Source organism: Lagenorhynchus albirostris, chromosome 3, assembly GCF_949774975.1.
Source record: "Lagenorhynchus albirostris chromosome 3, mLagAlb1.1, whole genome shotgun sequence".
In the NCBI taxonomy this organism is placed as follows: Eukaryota; Metazoa; Chordata; class Mammalia; order Artiodactyla; family Delphinidae; genus Lagenorhynchus; species Lagenorhynchus albirostris.
Window position 1 is genome coordinate 157797623 of NC_083097.1, and position 18454 is coordinate 157816076.

General features: G+C 48.6%; 1 protein-coding gene and 1 pseudogene across 1 annotated transcript; one reads left to right on the plus strand and one right to left on the minus strand.

The window, feature by feature from the left end:
* Window positions 1-18454, plus strand: part of LOC132518642 (cytochrome P450 4F2-like) — a 68767-nt pseudogene that overhangs the window by 23983 nt on the left and 26330 nt on the right.
* LOC132518640 (cytochrome P450 4F2-like) lies at window positions 3363-17360 on the minus strand. Its single transcript, XM_060146623.1, has 12 exons — window positions 17163-17360; window positions 15167-15311; window positions 12359-12412; window positions 12138-12265; window positions 9280-9401; window positions 8222-8492; window positions 7107-7173; window positions 6795-6924; window positions 4372-4505; window positions 4210-4274; window positions 3974-4056; window positions 3363-3567 (listed from the first exon to the last, which is right to left on the minus strand). The coding sequence occupies exons 1-12, from the start codon at window positions 17358-17360 to the stop codon at window positions 3390-3392; spliced, it is 1575 nt and encodes a 524-aa protein (XP_060002606.1). The 3' UTR covers window positions 3363-3389.

Here is an 18454-nt window from a genome sequence, read left to right on the forward strand (position 1 = left end):
CTCCCATTCCAAGAGCAGTGAATGGTTGTACACAAATATTCATAGTAGCTTTATTCATGACAGCACAACGTTGAAAACAATCCACATGTCCTCCAACTGGGGAAGAAAATGCGGCTCACCATACTATGGAATATTACTTAGCAATAAAAAGACAAAGTATTGATGCATGCAACATGAATGAATCATAAATGTGTTGTAACATGAAAGAAGCCAGACTACAGGGATGGAGAATAGATCAGTGTTTGGCAGGAGTTGGGGTGAAAAGTTTTTGACTATCAAGTGTGACTATGGTAGTGGTGGTTACACAACTCTAGACATTTCAAATCTCAGAAGTGTACACCAAATAGAGCAAACTTTACTTTTAGTAAATTTTGTAAATTTACATACAGTTTTAAAATGAAGCTGAGGGTAACTAAGCACATATATTATTTGCATAAATATACGGTGAAATGATATACAAAAAGTAAAGTATTTATCTAAAGATGAAAAAACTAGGAAAACAAAGGACATATGGAGGACAAGTATTTTCACTGAGCATCCTATTTTGTACATGAGTGAATGAATCCCCCGTCAAAAACACTACATTTAAAAAGTTAGGCACCACTCATCCAAGAGTGTCTTCTAGTAATCCTGCAGTGGTTGTCCAGGTGATCTGATGCACCTGGGGCTGAGACACCTTGAAAATTTCTTCCTTGGAAGCTAAGGCATGAATTCTGAAGCCAAGCTGACCAAACTTACCCCCACTCTACCACTCATCAACTGAGTGACCTTGAGCAAGTGAGTTAATCTCTCCAATCCATAAGATTGGTGTGAGGATGAAATCAGTGTTTACCTGGGGGAGCTGAAGTGTCATAACCTTCTCCCCTCCAGTGGTCTGCTTCTGTTAATAGGACCAAAATCAGTGTCTGTGGAGTCATCAAGCCTTACGTGTTGTAGGAAAAGTGTTTAACCACACCCACACCTTACATGAATGCATGTGTATCTATTGCTATAAAAATGAAATTTCTACACCAAAAGTTATGGGATTAAGAGTAACTCAATATGTAATTGGTTGTGATATCTCAAGCTTATTAAGGTGCATAAAGAGAATTCTTGCAAAGTGAGACAAACTAAATGATTTCCTGACATAATGCTATTTACAAAAATAAAGAGTGGCTTGAATACTTAACACAAAGGTTTTAAAGACCCCCAAGATGATTTTATGCTGTTGAAGGATGTCCACAATACATTATTATATGAAAACCCCAGATTAACAAGAAAAATGTAAGATAAAATAACATTTTTTATGTTGAGATAAAACTCACATAACATAAAATTTATTCATTCCTAAAATTCATAACATTAAAGTGTCGATTCCATGCATCTAGTACATTCACAACGGTGTGCAACCACCACCTCTCCTCTATCTAGTTCCAAAATATTTTCATCACCTGCAAAGCAGACCTGTACCCATTAGCAGTCATTGTTTCCTCCTCCACCCTCCAGCTCCTGAATCTATCTCTATGGATGTATCTATTCTGCACATTTCATATAAATGGAATCATATAATATATGACATTTTGTGTCCAACTCCTTTCACTTACCATAATGTTTTTAAAGTTCATTCATGTTGTAGCATGTATGAGTGCCTCACTCCTTTTTTATGACCCAATAATATTTCTTGTTATGGATATACCTCATTTTATTTATTCATTCATCTGTTAACAGATATTTGAACTGTTTCCCAAACATCCAACTTTTGGCAATTGTGGATGGTGCCACTATGAAGGGCCATGTACAAATTTTTGTTTAAACCCTGCTTTCAATTCTTTTGGGTACATACCTAGGCACAGGATGGCAGGGTCATATGGTAATTCTAGGTTTAATTTATTGAGGAAACACCAGGCTGTTTCCCACAGTGGCTGCACCATTTTCCATCCCCACCAGCAGTGTATGAGGGTTCCAATTACCCCACATCCTCACCAACCCTTGTTATTTTCCATTGTTTTATACTCTTGCCATCCTAGTGGGTGTGAAGTGATATCACACTGTGTCATTGATTTGCATTTCCCTAATGACGAATGATGTTGAGTATCTTTCCATGTGCTTGTTAGTCAGTATAATAGTAATTTTAAAAAGGAGATTATATGTAAATGTGATACATTTAGATGTAAATTCAAATTTTTACTTGTATAAGAATTACATATAAAATTAAAATTTGGCAGTATATGTGAGAGAATATGAACAGTGATTGCTTTGACATGCTTGGATTATGGATATGATTTTTATTCTTACTTTTTATTATTTGTATTTTCTTCTATGGCAAGGTATCATTTGGGGGAAAAGAAAAACATTTTGAATAAGAACTCTGAAGGCAAAGGAAAACATATGTGATTTTCAGCTTAGAATATAATAAATATTTCCTCATTTCATGTTACAGTGTTTCTTTCTAATTTTGCAACCAGTAAGTCTTCTGGCCCCTGAAAGGCTCTGAGACTAGGACTCTATCCCAGGACCTCCTACAGCCTGACTGGGGCAAGTCCTGAGGCAGCTGCTGTCCCAGGTGCTGAAGGAAGTGCCCCCCCCCCCCCACTCCTGCCCCCTCCACCTCCTCTCACTATTGTGGACCCTCTTGACCTCCACTTCCTAGATGAAAATGAAGTCCTGGGTCATGCCTCTCCGAGGGAAAAAATTTTTTTTCGGTTCCTAGCTTCGGACCAGCTTCACATCAAAGCCCATTGTAACTATGTAACAGATGTAACTATGGAGATTTTGAATTTACTGAATCTTCTAATGACAGTTACCTTCAACGGCAGGTTTCCGCACGTCCCAAAACTTAAATATAACTTTTATAACTTTAAAACATTTTAAATTTGAGAAATTGATGCAAAAAGAAGGGAAGAAATGAACCCTTATTGAGTACTGATGCTTCAGATACTGAGTCAGTCATTTTGCTAATGCTTGCTTATAAATCTCCACAACCCGCAATAAGGTGGCTACTATTATGTAATAAAGGCACTGAGGCTTAGAGAGAGACATGATTTTCCCCAAGCCAAGCAGCTAGTAAATAAATGGCAGACTGGGATGGTGACCACTATAGGAGGGAGTGGTGGATCCAGCGTCATCTGAACCTGACGGCATCTAGCTCTCTGCTCCACCTTCCCTAAAGAGTATCCTTGACCTTGTGATCCAAGATGGAGCTCAAGCTACCACATCAATATCCACCCCCTCCCCACCCCCTTCCCCCGCCCCCCAGGTTCAGAGCCTCTCAGACCCGCCTGGATCCCCCCAGGCCCCAAGCCCCCCTCTCAATGAGACTGGGGCAGACATGGCAGCACAGTTTTATTCCTAGGAATCTGCAAAGTGAGGTGTCTAGGGTCAGGGTGGATCGCAGGCCAGACGGTGGCGGGTCACTGCTGACTTGCACTCAGCGGCTCCACACGCAACCAAAGTCCGCCCTCCGCGCGCATGATCAGCTCCGGCTTCCTGCGTGGCTCCTCCTTGTCCGGCAGCACACGGAAGCGCAGCAGCGTGAGCGCCAGGACCACCTTCATCTCTGTCATGGCGAATGACTGCCCAATGCAGTTCCTGTGGGCGAGAGCGGGAGCTCTGACTGCGCCTGGAACCCTCATCCGGGCCCCACCGCACCGGGTATCTGGCCCACAACCCCCATCCCCACCAACAGGGATGGAGAAGGAGGCTAACCGTGCCTGGAACCCCCACGTGGGTTTACATATCCCCAGAGCTTAGCCCACACTCCAAGTCCTGAACTCCGATCAGCAGACAGGGGAACAGGGCTCTCAACACACCTCGGACCCCTCCTCGGGCCCACCACCATTCCCCAGACCCTTACCCATAACGTCCCATGGAGCGGAGGGAAACTCTGAACATCTTAAATTTTCCCTCTTCCTGGCCCCCAAAATCAAGGCTGGAATTTCAGTCCCAGACCCCTGCGCCCACCACTCCATTCCCACCTCAGATGCCCCGTCCTCACCTGGGCCCCGCGGAGAAGGGAATAAAAGCCAGAGGTGACCTCCCCTTGATGTTTTCTGGGTCAAAGCGGAAAGGGTCATAGACCTGGGGGCAAGGCAAGACAGGGCTACTTGGCAGATGTTTCTATAATGGGGGAGGTGATGTCTGATTTACTAAGCCAGAACCCTGTGCCCTCCTCTAGGGCCCCCGAGGGGAGTGGGCTAGGATGAGGGAGGTGGGGGGTAGGGGAGGCAGCACCTCAGGGTCTGGCCACACCGATGGGTTGTGATGGGTCCCGAAAATACTGATGAGGCAGATAACACCTGTGGGAGAGGAGGGACCAGTCAGAACTAGGTCCACGCCTCCTGATTGGGCCCCTCTTTCTGACCAGGAACCTCCTCCCCTAGTCATCGTGGGCACCTTTGGGGATGACCCGTCCATCTGGGAGCACAGTGTCCTGGGTACAGCGGCGGGAGATGACTGTGACTGGAGGGTGCAACCGCAGACTCTCCTTGATGCACATGGTCAGGAAGGGCAACTGGGCCAGATCGTCCCTAAGGAATCCCCATGACAATTATCCAGGGAGCAAAACAGAGACATCGCCTCCTCCAACCCCAGCCCTCCTGCTGTCCCATGAGATCCTCTCTCCCTATAACAAAATTGCCGATGGATAAAATATCTCCAAACACATTAAGTTGTATACATTAGATAGGTACAGTTTTTTCTTTGTCCATCATACCTCAATAAAATGGTTCTTAGAAAGAAAGAAAGAAAAGCAATATCACAGAAGAACCAGACAAAATTTAGTGAGATATTTTTAGAAGTTTTTCTAAGCAAAACATCGAAAAGCCAACCATAAAAACGTTTACAAATTCTTATAAAAATAAAATATTCTTTACGGCAAGATAGCAAAATCAAAAGGCAAATGAGTAAGAAACAAAAGATCGGATTCACTGTTGACTCTTATTTATTACAGCACTAGAGATACTAGCTAATGCAATTAGACAGAGGAAAAAGGAGAGCAATGCCATTTGTAATGTGGGGTAAATACGTCATTTTCGGCAGATAATGATTTTATACTTAGAAAACGAGAGAATTCACTGGAAAGCTTTTATAAGCATCGAAGATAAGATTCAGTAAGGGGACTGAATTCTTTTTCTTTAGTCCCCTTCATTTTGTGTGGTGTTTTAAATTCTTAATAGTTGATACAGTTAACTAGTTCAAAATTGGAAAACTACAAAACACCACCCCCATGGCCCAACAGCCCTCATTTCCCCTCCTCACAGTTTGCCTAGTGATTATTTTATATGTATCCTTCCAGAGGTACTTTTTTGCATTAAAAAAATATATATAGTGGCATACTATGTACTATACACACTGCTCTGTATCTTTTTCATGTAACAGCATAACAATCTCTTCTTGTACATCTCTTGGGCCCAGTGTCCAAAACAGGGCCTTTCCTCCTCTGGAGCTATAAAATAATTTCCCATGATTTCCTCTAGAGCCTTTAAGACTCCTTTAGTTTTTATTTTAAATATTTGATTCATGTAGATGTTATTTTCTTATGACATAAGAGCAGGTTGAATTCACTTTTTTCCAGGTAGCTCTCCAGTTGTTCCAAGTTTTTATTAAATGATCTTTATTTTTCCTATTGATATGGGACTCCATATTTAGCATTTACTACGTTCACTGCACAAGAAATTTATATCCATAAATTATTAGTTTTTGTATTAGAAAGAATAGATGATGAAAGAAATGATGATGATGATATAAAATATCTGGATTAAAATTAACAAGAAATGTGAATGTATTCCAAATGAACTTATAAATATTTCTCAATACAGACAGACTAGATGATTCACCATAGCAACAAGAGTATCTAAGGGTTAATTTAGCAAAAGCTGCATAAGATCTCTATACTAAAATTTTAAACACTAAAATTTTAAACTCTATTAAAAGCCTAAAGATTATTTGAATATACAAAAATGGGTATTCATTCTGGGATAGTGTGTGTTAATATTATGATGTAATCTGTTTTCCACAAGCCAATCATATGTTCATTTAAACCTCCTCCCTCACTCATTTCTCTCTCTCTGTCTCTCTTTCTCTGTCTCTTTCTCCCCTTCCCCACATCACTTCATTTTTGCCCGGCTGTCTCTTTGACCTAACTGCATCTCAAATGCATCCAGATATCTACTGATCATCTTTCAGGGTCTCAGCTGAGGCACTTTTATCCACCCTTGACTTTGCCTCTCTTACTCTAAACGCCAGCACTGCCCATGTACACTGGGAGTGTCCTGAGTCTCCAGGACACAGAATGGGGCTGGAAAGAGTTGGAAATGGCATAGAATTGGGGATAGAAGGCAGTTTGGCAGTGTTTCCTAAATGGGAACTGGATGGATGAAGATGCATTTGTTCCTGGACAGGAGTTGAATGACTTTAGTCCTCAGGTATTCCCTGTGAATCCTGGACTAAATAATATGAAGAATTAGGGGACAGGAGATCAGAAAACACTCAGGGATGGAGATGTTTGAAAACATGCGATCCAGAGAGAAAAGTAAGGAAGTGGAGAAGAAGTTCACTTACTGAATATGTGCTAAGTGGCATCATCAGCCCTCACACATTGTCGCTAATTCTCTCAGAAATCCAGGTCTTTCTGTCCCAAGAGCCTGCAAACTTTCCCCTGTTATACATACTGGGTACTAGACCCTGCCTCTGGGATCTTCTCCTATTCCCACTAAGCAATGATGACAGAATCAACAAAAAGATTTCCCATCTTCCCCAGCCATGGTGCAAGGCTAATGTGAGGGGCTCAGAAAAAGACCAGGAGGACTTGCACTCACCATTCAATCTCCTTAGGCTCACGGTCCCTCAGGAGTTCTTGCACCTCCTGCCGGCAGCGCTCCTGGTATTCTGGGTGCTTTGCAAGGTTGTACAGGACCCAGGAGAGGCCGCTGGCTGTGGTATCATGGCCTGAGGGGCATCAAAAAAGCTTGGGTCTCTGAGCTACTTCAGCACCAGAAGGCGGACAGCACCCTCACAGTAAGGCCCATGGGGAGGATGGGGCGTGATGGGGTGATCTAGGGTCCACTTGCCAAGTTCCTTGGTGGGGGAGAGACCCCTTCCCCTCTGTAGTCTCACACTGGGACCCTCACCCTCAAACATGAAGGTGTCAGCTTCAGCTCGGATATCTTCGTCTGATAATCCCTTCCCATCTTCATCCTGGAGAGAAAGCAAGATCTCCAGAATCACTGAGGGCCCCTGAGCCTAAACTGAGACAATCTCAACCTCCATTATCCATCCAGAAACCCAAGCCCACCCTGAACTCCTAGACCTCGTTTGCTTGCTATCACATGAGGGCCCACCCCACAGGCCTCCTCTTGACCTCTTTGCCTCCTGTATTGTCCCTGGTGAAAGGAATCAATGATCTATAAATATTTTCATGTCTCTACATGATGCAACCTGGGTTACAGGATGATTGAGTGGCAACTTGACTTGGAAACTATAGCTTGAGCATGGCCCCAAAGCCATTTGCTCATATGTTAGGATAGTAAATCCAGGGATTCCTTATCTCTCCTGGGAATAAGGAATGGGTTATAAACCTGTAGAATCTATAGCCTTTGCCTTCTCTTCCACGAGGATTTGTTTAATTTCAACAACAATCTCTTCTCTTCCCTCCCCTCCCCTCCCCTTCCTCCCCTCCCCTCCCCTTCCTCCCCTCCCCTCCCCTCCCATCCCCTCCCCTCCTGTTCCCTTTCCTTCTCTCTCTCTCCCCCTCTCCTTCCCCGCCTAGGGAAGAAGGGGCATGATGTCCTGTATAAGTTCTAAAGTTCAAAATCTGGAGGTACTTATCCTGCAATGCAAGCATGGCTGCATGTATAGGTAAAACATTATGGAGCCCTCAGAGAAATTTAGGAATGGGGAACCATAGCTACAATTCTACTCTGGCTACTGTTCCTGCTATAAGCCATAAATGGGCTGCTCTGATCCAGAGTTTTGTACATATACATACATGTATATATACAGTCTGCCTCCGTGGTAGACTAACTTATTAGCTTGTAAGTAGAGTAAAATCTCAGGACTTCACAGTTTCAGACTCAGCCATCCCCTGCAGGGGGATTCCACACACTCATCTCTAAAACTTATCCCTGACCCATCCCTCCCTCAAGCACCTCACATGGCTCCCCAGTACTCTCTGCATCCCGTCCAAGCTCTTTGATCAAATCGAGGTCCATTCTCATACTTCTGCTCAGATACTAGAGGAGCCTACCTTGGTCAGCAGGAGCACATCAATGAAGTCCAAGGTCTTGGACTTAGCCTTGGCCTTGAGGAAGTCATCAATACCCTGACTGGGGAGGGTACGCCGCCGCTCCTGGATGACAACATCTGTGAAGTTGTGCACCAGGCGGCAGGCCCTGCGGAAGCACCGCCCATCGGGGGTGAGGTAGTACAGGAGGTCTACGTTCAGGAAGATCTGCTGGTGCCGCTTTGCCACTAGGGCACTGAGCTCCAAGATGGCAGCGATATATTCACTGGGCTTCCTGCAGGATGAGAGCATGAAGGAAGCCAACAACATAAAACACCTGAAACCCAGAAGCCAGGAGCCACCTCCCTTCAGGAAACTGAGTCTCCAAGAACAGATGGCCCACAGACACAGTGTGGGGTGGAGCCAGGACATGAGACTCTCCAGACTCTTCTCTCCTACATCCCATCTCTGTGAGCTGCCTCCATGCCCCAGGCACCCAGAGCACAGCTTAGATATCATGCTTCTCCCCTCTGTCTCTCAGCCAGTACCTGCCCCTTCTCCTTCCCCAAACTGTCCACACGGCTCAGAACTTATCCTCTGCTAGCTGGTCAATGGACCAGCCCTTCCCTATTCTCCTTACATCCAATGTCAACAACATTCAGTGTCTACATGACAGTTGGTCTTCTATTGAGTCAGATGTCCAAGCTCAAATTCAACCAAGACCTTCATCTGCTCAAACACATTCCTTGGCTCCCAGGAAACTTCAGATAAAGTTCATATCCTCTATGTCTGACTTCAGAATGTCCTTAAGACATAACCCTGCCCACTCCTCCAAACTTATTTCCAAGGTGTCTCCTCACTGTTGCACACACTTTGCTCATCCTACCCTCCTGGCCTTTATCAAACAGTTCTACCTACCTGAAAGGTTAGCTCCTTTTCTTTCCCTTTCCCTGTCCTTCAATGTCCAGCTCTGACCCACCTCCTCCAGGAAGGCCCTCCTGATTTCCCTGGTCAGTCCTCCCTCCCCCATCTACTCCCTTGGGTCTATGGCTCATATTCCTGGGCCCTGGGCTGAGACTCACTCCTGGCAATTGCTGTCGAAACTGAAGACACATTTCTGCAGACTGTCCAGGGTCATGAGGCTGATATGTTCAAACATGTCCAGATGGGTGTGGCCCTCTGTGACCAGGTGCTGCCACTTGGCCTGGACAAAGAAGGGGACAGAGCTGTGGCTGGGAACTGACTCCCCTGACCCCTCCCTAACCCCTAAACACCAAGATGCACTCCCCCAGATTCTGACTCCTGGGCCCAGGCACACAACCCCAGGGAGGACCAGACCTGGGTAGGTGTGAAAGCTGTTACTATTAGGGCATGAAGTGACCATGGCTGAGAGTCAGGAGATCTGGGTTTTTAAATCCTGGCTCTGCCCACTATACTCTTTGTATCCTTGGTCAACTTATTGCATAAAGTAAGTGCTCAACAAATGTTAGCTTCCATCATCTTCATTGTTATAAGTTGATTAGGAAAATGTCCCCTATGTTGAGAGAGGTAGTCCTCCATGGGTCCTGAGTACTCCTGCACATTTTTGCTGGGTATGCCAAAAAATTGCAAGACTCTGATGTTCTTTACCTGGGCTATTTCTCAGAGTTGTGTTTGTAGCAAACAACCTTGAGGAGTGAGGTCATGTTGAAACCTTGTAACCCAGATTGAGACTTGAACCCATGGTCTTTTAACTGAAATCACACGCTTGGTCTCAGGACTTAATGAAGCTCAGGTTCTTGATGTCTCATTGCAGAAAGAATTCAGTGAGAGACAAAGTGATCGGTAAGAAGAGGATTTATTGAGGGAGAAACACATTCCACAGAGTGTGGGTCATCTCATAAGGCAAGAGGCCTTGGGAGAAACACACTCCACAGACAGAGTGTGGGCCATCTCAGAAGGTGAGAGCGGCCCCAGGGTACTGGGTTGTCAGTTTTTATAGGGGTGGGTCATTTCATAGGCTAATGAGTGGGAGGAGTATTCCAGCTATTTGGGGGAAGGGGTGGGGATTTCCAGAAATTGGGCTACTGCTCACTTTTTGACCTTTATGGTCAGGCTTCGAACTGTCACGGCACTTGTGGGCGTGTCATTTAGCGAGCTGATGTGTTACAATGAGCGTATATTGAGGCTCAAGGTCTAGTGGAAGTCAACTCGTCCGCCATCTTGGATCTATTTGGTTCTAATCCGTTTATGTCATGTCCTCTGGCTATGTCATTCATTTAAAGGTTGTGCCCTGCCCCCTTCCCTCCTGTTTCCATGTCTCCCCCTGGACAAATACCAGGCTTGCTTTTCATTGCTATAAAAGTCATAGTCTCTAAACCTAGGGCTCCTTCCCTTGTAATACAACATACTATATGAGCAGGCAGCTATTGAAGCCCACCTGTGTCATCCTCAGGGTATTTGGTGACTTGGAAGAAGAATGCAAACCAACAAGAAGCACAGGCTGCTTTCTGTGCCAAAAGTAATACATTGTCCTTTGTCTCTGACCCAGGAGTCTCAGGACTTCTGGCAGACGCCACAAAAGAGTAACAAGCTCCCTTGTCAGCTTGCACGTATGGAAAAATCTGAGGTGCTTCACAAAATCCTACGTCCACTACTCCATTCCCATGTATATATCCAAACCTTCTGCAATGTATTTTTTCAGTAACTTCTATTAGGAGGTGCAGCCTACTTCACCATTCTTCGATTCTGAGCTGGCCTTGGACTTGTTTTGGCCAATAGACTATGGTGAAAATAATGAGGTGATCATCCCAAACCTAGACCCCACGGGCACTGCAGCTTCCTCTCAGTCTTTTCAAACCCTGCCTCTGCCATTTGAACCAGCCTGAGATGTCTTCTGAAGGGAGAGGATCACATGAAAGGAAGTCTAGTTGCCCTAGCTGAGGTCATCCTAGGTCAGCTTGCATCCAACCAAGCTCCAAACATGTGAGAGGACTGACCCCAGATCAGCAATGCTTCGTATCTGTATGGTCAGGCCGCCCAAGATAGTTGTCCTCTTGTTCTCTGTACATCCCTTGCTTGACCAGTCCTTGTTTCACCTACACCCTATTCACGTGGCTGACCTTCCCTCTTAATCATAGAGCCTAATCAGTAATTGCCTAAATACTGGCCCCCAGCCCCAGATAGTCATTGTTCTAATATTTAGATCAAAACATCTCCACCATGATAGCTTATCAAAGGGGTAGTGAGGGGTATGCTCCTCTGCTGGTTTCCTTGGTAACTTATGAGCCAACCTGTTGTCAATTCCCCTACAACTGGTAACCTCTCACCCTTCCACCCCCCTAGGAAGACTGCTGCCATGTCCTTCCCGCTGTGGGCTGCACATGGTGGGGTGTCACCCCAGGACCTTGCTTCAGACGTGTAAGATGCCCCCGTCCATTAAACCACTGATGTCTCTGTTACCGACTCCAGCTCTTTCTCCAGTCTTGAGGCTGCAGGCCTCTGGGGTGCAGCCCAACACTATCTGACCCACAGCTGATTATAGATACGTGAGTGACCCCATCTACATTCAGAGGAACCAGCCAACTGACTCACAGACTTGCTGTCCATACTAAACCCTTATTGTTTTGAAGTGATTTGTGACTCAGGAATAACTACTACATGATATTCATCGTTATCATCAAACGTGCCTCAAGATTCCATGGTTTCTGTGAAGGTAAAATAGAAACTATGACCTTCTCAGCACCTACTACGTGCCAGGGACATGGCTCCGTTATGTTATCTCTAACACCCTGCAAAGCAGGGATCACATTATACTCACTTTATAGCCAAGGAAATGGAGGCTCAGAAGGAAAGAACAATGGCGCAAGCCACACAGAAGAGCCAGAATTACAGACAAGATGTGTCTGAGTCCCCGTTGTCCCCAAGACTCCAGCTGGGGCCCTGAGTTCAAGATACTCACATGCATGATGTCTGCACTCTTGGTGAAAATCTTCATATAGGGCTTCAGGATGTTGAAGTGGAAGGCGGGTGTCAGCATGCGACGGTGGCTGCTCCATTTGTCACCGGCGCTCAGCAGGAGCCCGTCCCCTAGCCGAGGCAGCCACGGGGAGTGGGCAAGGACAGCACCTTCCCCCGGGCCCCCAAGGGTGTCCCCAACCCCCTTCACTCACAGTTACTCACCCAGCCAGGGCTTCAGAAAGTCGTAGAAGTGCACGTCCTTGGGTGCGACGGTGGCTGACATGAATGAGGACCATCAGGGGCCAGGAAGAAGGGGAGGGGAGGGATTTTGGTGGGGAGTGGAGGCTCCCAGCCAGGAACCTGCATTCCTCCTCCAAGCCCAGCATAGCAGGAATGGGGCCAAGAGCACAGGAAACTGGGAGGAGGGGGGAAGGGAGGGTGGAACAGACCAGGCTGCAGCCCAGAATACAGTCAAGACAGAGCCCATAGACACAACTCTTTATGCTTAGACACACCCCAACGTGACACAACATACCCCAACATGACTTGACATGGCCCCTTATAAACACCGAAACATAGCCCAGCACTTTACAAAACGCCTTTACAGGGACCTAGGACGTTACATCTGCCCCCGCACTCTGACCTCTCCTGAGACATCTGACAGGGCCCCAACATGCACGTCACAACCTGACATGACAACACGTGCTCTGCCATGGACGTGAAGACAATCTGACATGACCTCAGTGTGCCCCAGACAGGACCTAATACACTTATATCACAGACCTGAAACAGGCAAGACGAAGACATACTCTAAGACCTGCATCAGACATGACTCACATAAGGTCTCAGGCATTTCTCAGAGTGACCCTGAGTCCCAGACCTCAGACAAACTCCAAATGTGGCCCAGACGTGACCAGCAGGAGAACCAGACAATCTCTAATGGCATCTCACATAAGAATCAGAGACTCCAAGATGCCTCAGATGTCCTTGGCCACAGCTGAGCCCCAGACATGACTGAGACCATCTCCATTTGAGCTCAGGTATAAACATACACAAGGTGTCACCAGGTATAACATACCCCAGCTGTAACCAGAATCCAGGTAGAAACATACGTGACCAGATGTGGCTATACAGCAGACACTGCACAGACATGACCTCAGGTCAGGCAGGTGGGAGTCCGGGTGAGAGGGAGGCAGTGGCATCTCTGCCACAGCCCCTTCTGTCTGCACCTTGGTCACCTGCCCACCTGGAGGCAACACAGAGACCATGGCAGTGGGCAAGCTGTGGCCAGGGAGGTGTCTACCTGGAGCAAAGAGCACAGGCTTGGTGCAGGTGGGGTGGAAGATATGGGTGACCGCGTGCCAGGGTCCAACCCACCAACGGCACACATCCCATAGGTGCTGGCCTGGCCCTGTGTGTACAGGAGACCTTCCTCCAAGCTCTGAATCTGGACAGGCACAAAAATGACCCAATTCACACTCTTCCAGGCTGCCAGAGGGAAGGACTTGCAAGGAAGGGATCCAGACCTGAACCTATGAATCACCTCCAGCAGCCGCTCGTCTGTCCTCAGCCTCCTCCTGGGCTCCCTCCCCACACTCTCCATACATGACAATTGGGGTCCCTCAGGTGCAAGGATAGAAAGGGTTTTTCCCTGTTTGGATCCCAAATACCATGTTCACCTGACTTCTCTTCCATCCTCATATTCCAGGTACGGAAACTGAGGCTCTGAATGATGAAGTCACTTGCCAACAGTCTCCCAGACACTAAGCCTGAGACTCCAGCCCAGGTCTGTCTGAATCCGGGGCCTGAGTTCTTAACCATCCAGCTGCTCTGAGCCCCAAAACAATAGCTCAGAGGACCCTATGCTTCTCAGGGCACTCAGCGTCTCAGGGACACAGAGATTGGTCCCATGACCCAGGCAAGGGAAATTAAAGGGAATCCTGTATCTTTCCCTGGAAATGTTGTGAATGAGGTCACTTTTCCATGGGGGTTGAGTTTCTGGCATTCATCTTTACCATGATGAGAGTGAAGCCATCACAGATAAACACAGAACTGAAAGACGAAGACAGATTTCTGCTGACATCGTTTAAGACCTGGATCCAGCTGGGCCTGAAGACACCCTCCTTGGACTTTACTATCAATTGATTCGCTTTCTTTCCTTAGAACATACAGGGTTCCATTTCCACCACAAACAGCTGAAAGAGACTTCAGCAGCCAGAGAGAGCCAGGGATCTTCCCAGAGTCACTGAGCATCCTGGTGTTTCAACCAAGGTCTCTGTCAGTTGCTGCCTGTTCATTCCTCTGCTTGCCAGGTCTGTCTGGGGATGGGAGGAACAGGGGACAAGAGAAGGGAGACAGGGTGCGGTGGCGTCTCCTCAGGGAGATTCCTGGGGACTGGAGAAGGAGGGCACTGAACTAGAAGTGGTCGAGCTGCAGGATAGAGTCAAAGAAACTGACCCACCAGAGAGGTGGATGTCATGGAAATAGCAGCGCAGATCTTCCACCAGCCACGAGTCTTCATTGCTCTGGGCCTGGGGATGGGTGGGACTGAGGGCAGGCCTGGCAGGGGGCCTGGGATGCTATGGATTTCCACTGCACCACTTTACCCTCTGCTTTAAAAAATGTCTGCTCATCGATCCAGACACAGTTCCAGCAACTCCTCCTCCAGGAAGCCTTCCGGGATGCCCCAGCAGAAAACCTTGCTTCTCCTCTGGGTTGCCACAGCCCATCTCCCTCTGGCCAATTCCTGACCACACCAGGTCAGGGATCTCTCTGTCCAGACCTGTGTCCTCAAGATTGGGGATGTCCTTCACCCAGAACACCAGGGTGGGGGTGCAGACGGCAGTGACAGGAGGAAGGAGGCAATGAGATGGGGGCTGGTGAATACTTGAAGGAAAGAGGAAGATGGCTGAGAGAGAAGAGGGGAGAAAGGGCCGGGGTCCTTTAGGGGCCACATTGAAGCTTGGCAGGGAGGAGCTGGAAGCCCTCAGGTGTGTCATAGCACCACCACCACAAGCTCTGCATGGGTACCTGAGGCATTGGCGACATTCCGGATCAAGTCAGGATGGCAGAAAATGACCAGGGGGGTGATAGGGCCCATCCAGATCATGTATCCCTGGGGGTAGTTGGCCACCAGCTGAGTTAAGCCCCTCAAGCCCTGCTCCGTGGGGGGGTACTGCAAGGAAGGTAAGGGCCATCAATTCCCAGAAGGAACTGCTGCAGTGGACAGTGTGTGGGATTCTGCACAGATGGAGGGAATCCCTGCTTCCTCCTGTTCCTTCTATCTGAGGGCAGGAGGGTCCTGGGGGCCTCTTCATGTCCCCAGAGTGTATCCCAGGGCACAGGGAGAAGACACGCTGTCTGCCCACAGGGAGGGTGACCTTGGCTTGAGAAGACAAATTTTTCTTGTCCTGGGAGTGGTCCCAGCCCCAGGGGCGACCACAGGAGGACATCTCCAGTGGTGAGGTTTGTGGGTAGCAGGGTGGCCTCAGGACTTGTGGACTGGGTTTTGGTCCCACATCCTTTCATATTCTGGCTGGTCCACATGGCCTCTGGTTCTTTGCATGGTAAAGGGTCTGCAGACCTGGGACCTTCCAGCCCTGGCCAACCCCAGGGACGGTCGTGAATTCTGCCCATCAATCAATATAGCAATTCTGCCCTCTGAACCCCCTCTGCTGGCCATACTCGACGCAGAGTGCATCCTGCGCGTCTATTTCTCTGCAAGCTATGGACATGCCTTTCAATTGTGCCATTTACAAATGAAGAAACTGAGGCCATATGCCCCCAAAGGGGAAGAAGTGTGGGTTGCCTCCTGGTGAAGCATCCTCTCCCCAGGATGCCCCACTCAAACCTGACAAATACCCCCAGGTGCTCTAGACAAGTGAACATAAGTCATTTGCACCTTTGTGACTTGCTCCTGTCTCCCCAAGGACCTTGAGGTGAGGATTCAAAGCACTAGATGAGATTGGTCCGGAGAGGGAGAGTGACTCAGCCAAGGTCACACAGCAAGAGGGGCTGGAGGAAGGAAAAGTGACCAAGACCGGCCCCTTACAGACAAGCCCTTGGAGGGGAAGGCAGAACTGCAGCAACTTTGTAACATTCCTGCTGCTTCCAGGATGTCCTGAAACCATTCCAAGACCTAGAATCTCAGCACTGTGAATCTCACCTTCACGGTGAACTTCGGAATGCCCCCGTTCTGAACTTTGCCTTAGTGAACAGTGATTGCAGCAAGTCCCGCCCCAAGTTGTAGTTCTCCTCCCAGGCAGGAAAGGAAAGCTGTCTGGGAGATAGGAGGAGGACACCCATCCCTTTGACCTTGACTGAGGGGGGTGATGGCAAGTTCCTCACCTTGGTCATCAAACATTTATTTTGCATGCCTACTGTATGCCAGCCCTGGACTGGGCACTGTAGTGTCTGCTCCCCAGAACTATCATCAAATTGGAAAGATGGTTAACAAGTAATTGGACAATTAACTCTTTAATTAATCATGAGTGGGGCCAAGTCAAAGGTCAAAGTCTGGGGCACAAGGTAGGCAGGCATGGAGGATGCGGAAGTGTAAGAAGGCTTCTGAAAGAGGAAGTGAGTGGCCAACTTTATCCAGATCGGTCAAGGCGCCCATTGGGACATCTTGGCGGGAGCAGGGGGAAGGGAGTAAGATTAGAAGGAGGGGTCCTGGAGAGGGGAGGGGGTGGGTAGCTGTGCACCTGTAGGTGGGAATGGGGAGGTGATAGCTATTTCCTGTGGGGAAGATGTAGCCCAGAATAAGACACAAGGAGCAGACCCTGGACAGCGCACCTCATGTGTGGAAGACAGGCAGGAAATGGACCCCAAAGCAGGCTAGGGATAGAAGGACAGGACGTAGGGAAGGTCTCGATGGCAGAGCAGAGGAATGAAGGAGTGAGGCAAAAGGGGGCTTCTCATCCTCCCTGGCTTCTCTGCTGTCCTAGAGCCCCTGAGCCCCGTTCCTGACCTTGCAGGAAGTCCACCCACCCTGATGCTCCGGACTCATCCTGCTGTCCACACTCACCAGGCCCAGGTGACCCAAGAACCAGTTGCGTTTTGGGGGCTGCGGGAAACATTGAAGGCGGCGAGAGTTGTTGTAGGAGGTGTAGGTCCAGGCCAGGACACGGGCCAGTAGCCAGGAGGCCCCGACCAGCAGCAGGAGCAGCCATGGGGAGGCTGTCACCGGCCCGAGTCCCAGCCAGGACAGGCTCAGCTGCAGCATCCTGTAGGGCAGACGCGGTGGAGGGTGAGCTCCTGAGGATGAAGGAACGGGGGCCGATGATGGTGAGCTGTGAGGCAGAGACACATAGAGGGACAGGAACAAGGGAGAGAGGGGCAGGGATGGTGAGTGCTGGGGGCAGGGCAAGAAGGGCTCAGAGAAGGCAGACAAGGTCTGGGAGAGGGGAGGAAGACCCAGTGAAATCAAGGGGAAGACAGAGAGACAGAGACAGACACAGAGACAGAGAGAGAGAGAGAGAGACAGATAGACAGGCGCACACACACACACACACACACACACACACACACACACAGATAGTGTGTGTGTTAGTTACCCACTGGTATCCACTCATCTCCCAGGCCAGCTCATTCCCTTGAGCAGTGGCCTTCCCCACCTCGGGCCAGGACCCCCAGCCCTTAGACCCCCAGCCTGGCACCTTCTATCAGGAGTGCCTTGTCCCACACAACTTCCTCTCCCCTCCTCTGGGGAAGTCTTTGGCTGGCCCCTGACCTAGAGAAAGCTTCCAGGGGCCGGGCTAAGCCAGCCAATCCCTGCAGCCTGCTTACCTCCTCCCCACCTGGCAGCTGCCCAAATAGAAGGTGGAGGGAAGGGGTTACAGTGTTGTTGAGAGAAGCCTGTGAACCAGCTCAGGATCACACGGTGTGGACACTGGATCCTCAGGACTCAGCACCTCCTACATTGGCAAGTTGGGGTGCGGGCAAAGGTGACTCTGGACCCCAAGTTCACAGCCAGCCCTGCCCTTCCTAGGCCAGGGTGCAGCAGGTAAAAGCATGAACATTCAGGTGCCAGGTGAGCAGGGCAAACATCTCCGGGGCTCCTCTCCATGCGTGGGCCAGGAGGGTGTCTGCACCATTTCTTGTCATAGAATCAGGAAGCTCAGAGACGTGAAGCCTCTGGCCTCTGGGGCACGCAGCCTGGCAGGAGTTCAAGTCCTGCCTCCAGGAAGCCCAAGACCTGAGTGGAGACATGATTGCTGGGACCAAGAACAGAGAACCCAGCCTGGCCGGGGGTTACCTGCATCAGATTCAGGGGATAAAGTGTCCTCAGCTAGAAGAGGGCACCTGGAGGCACGAGGG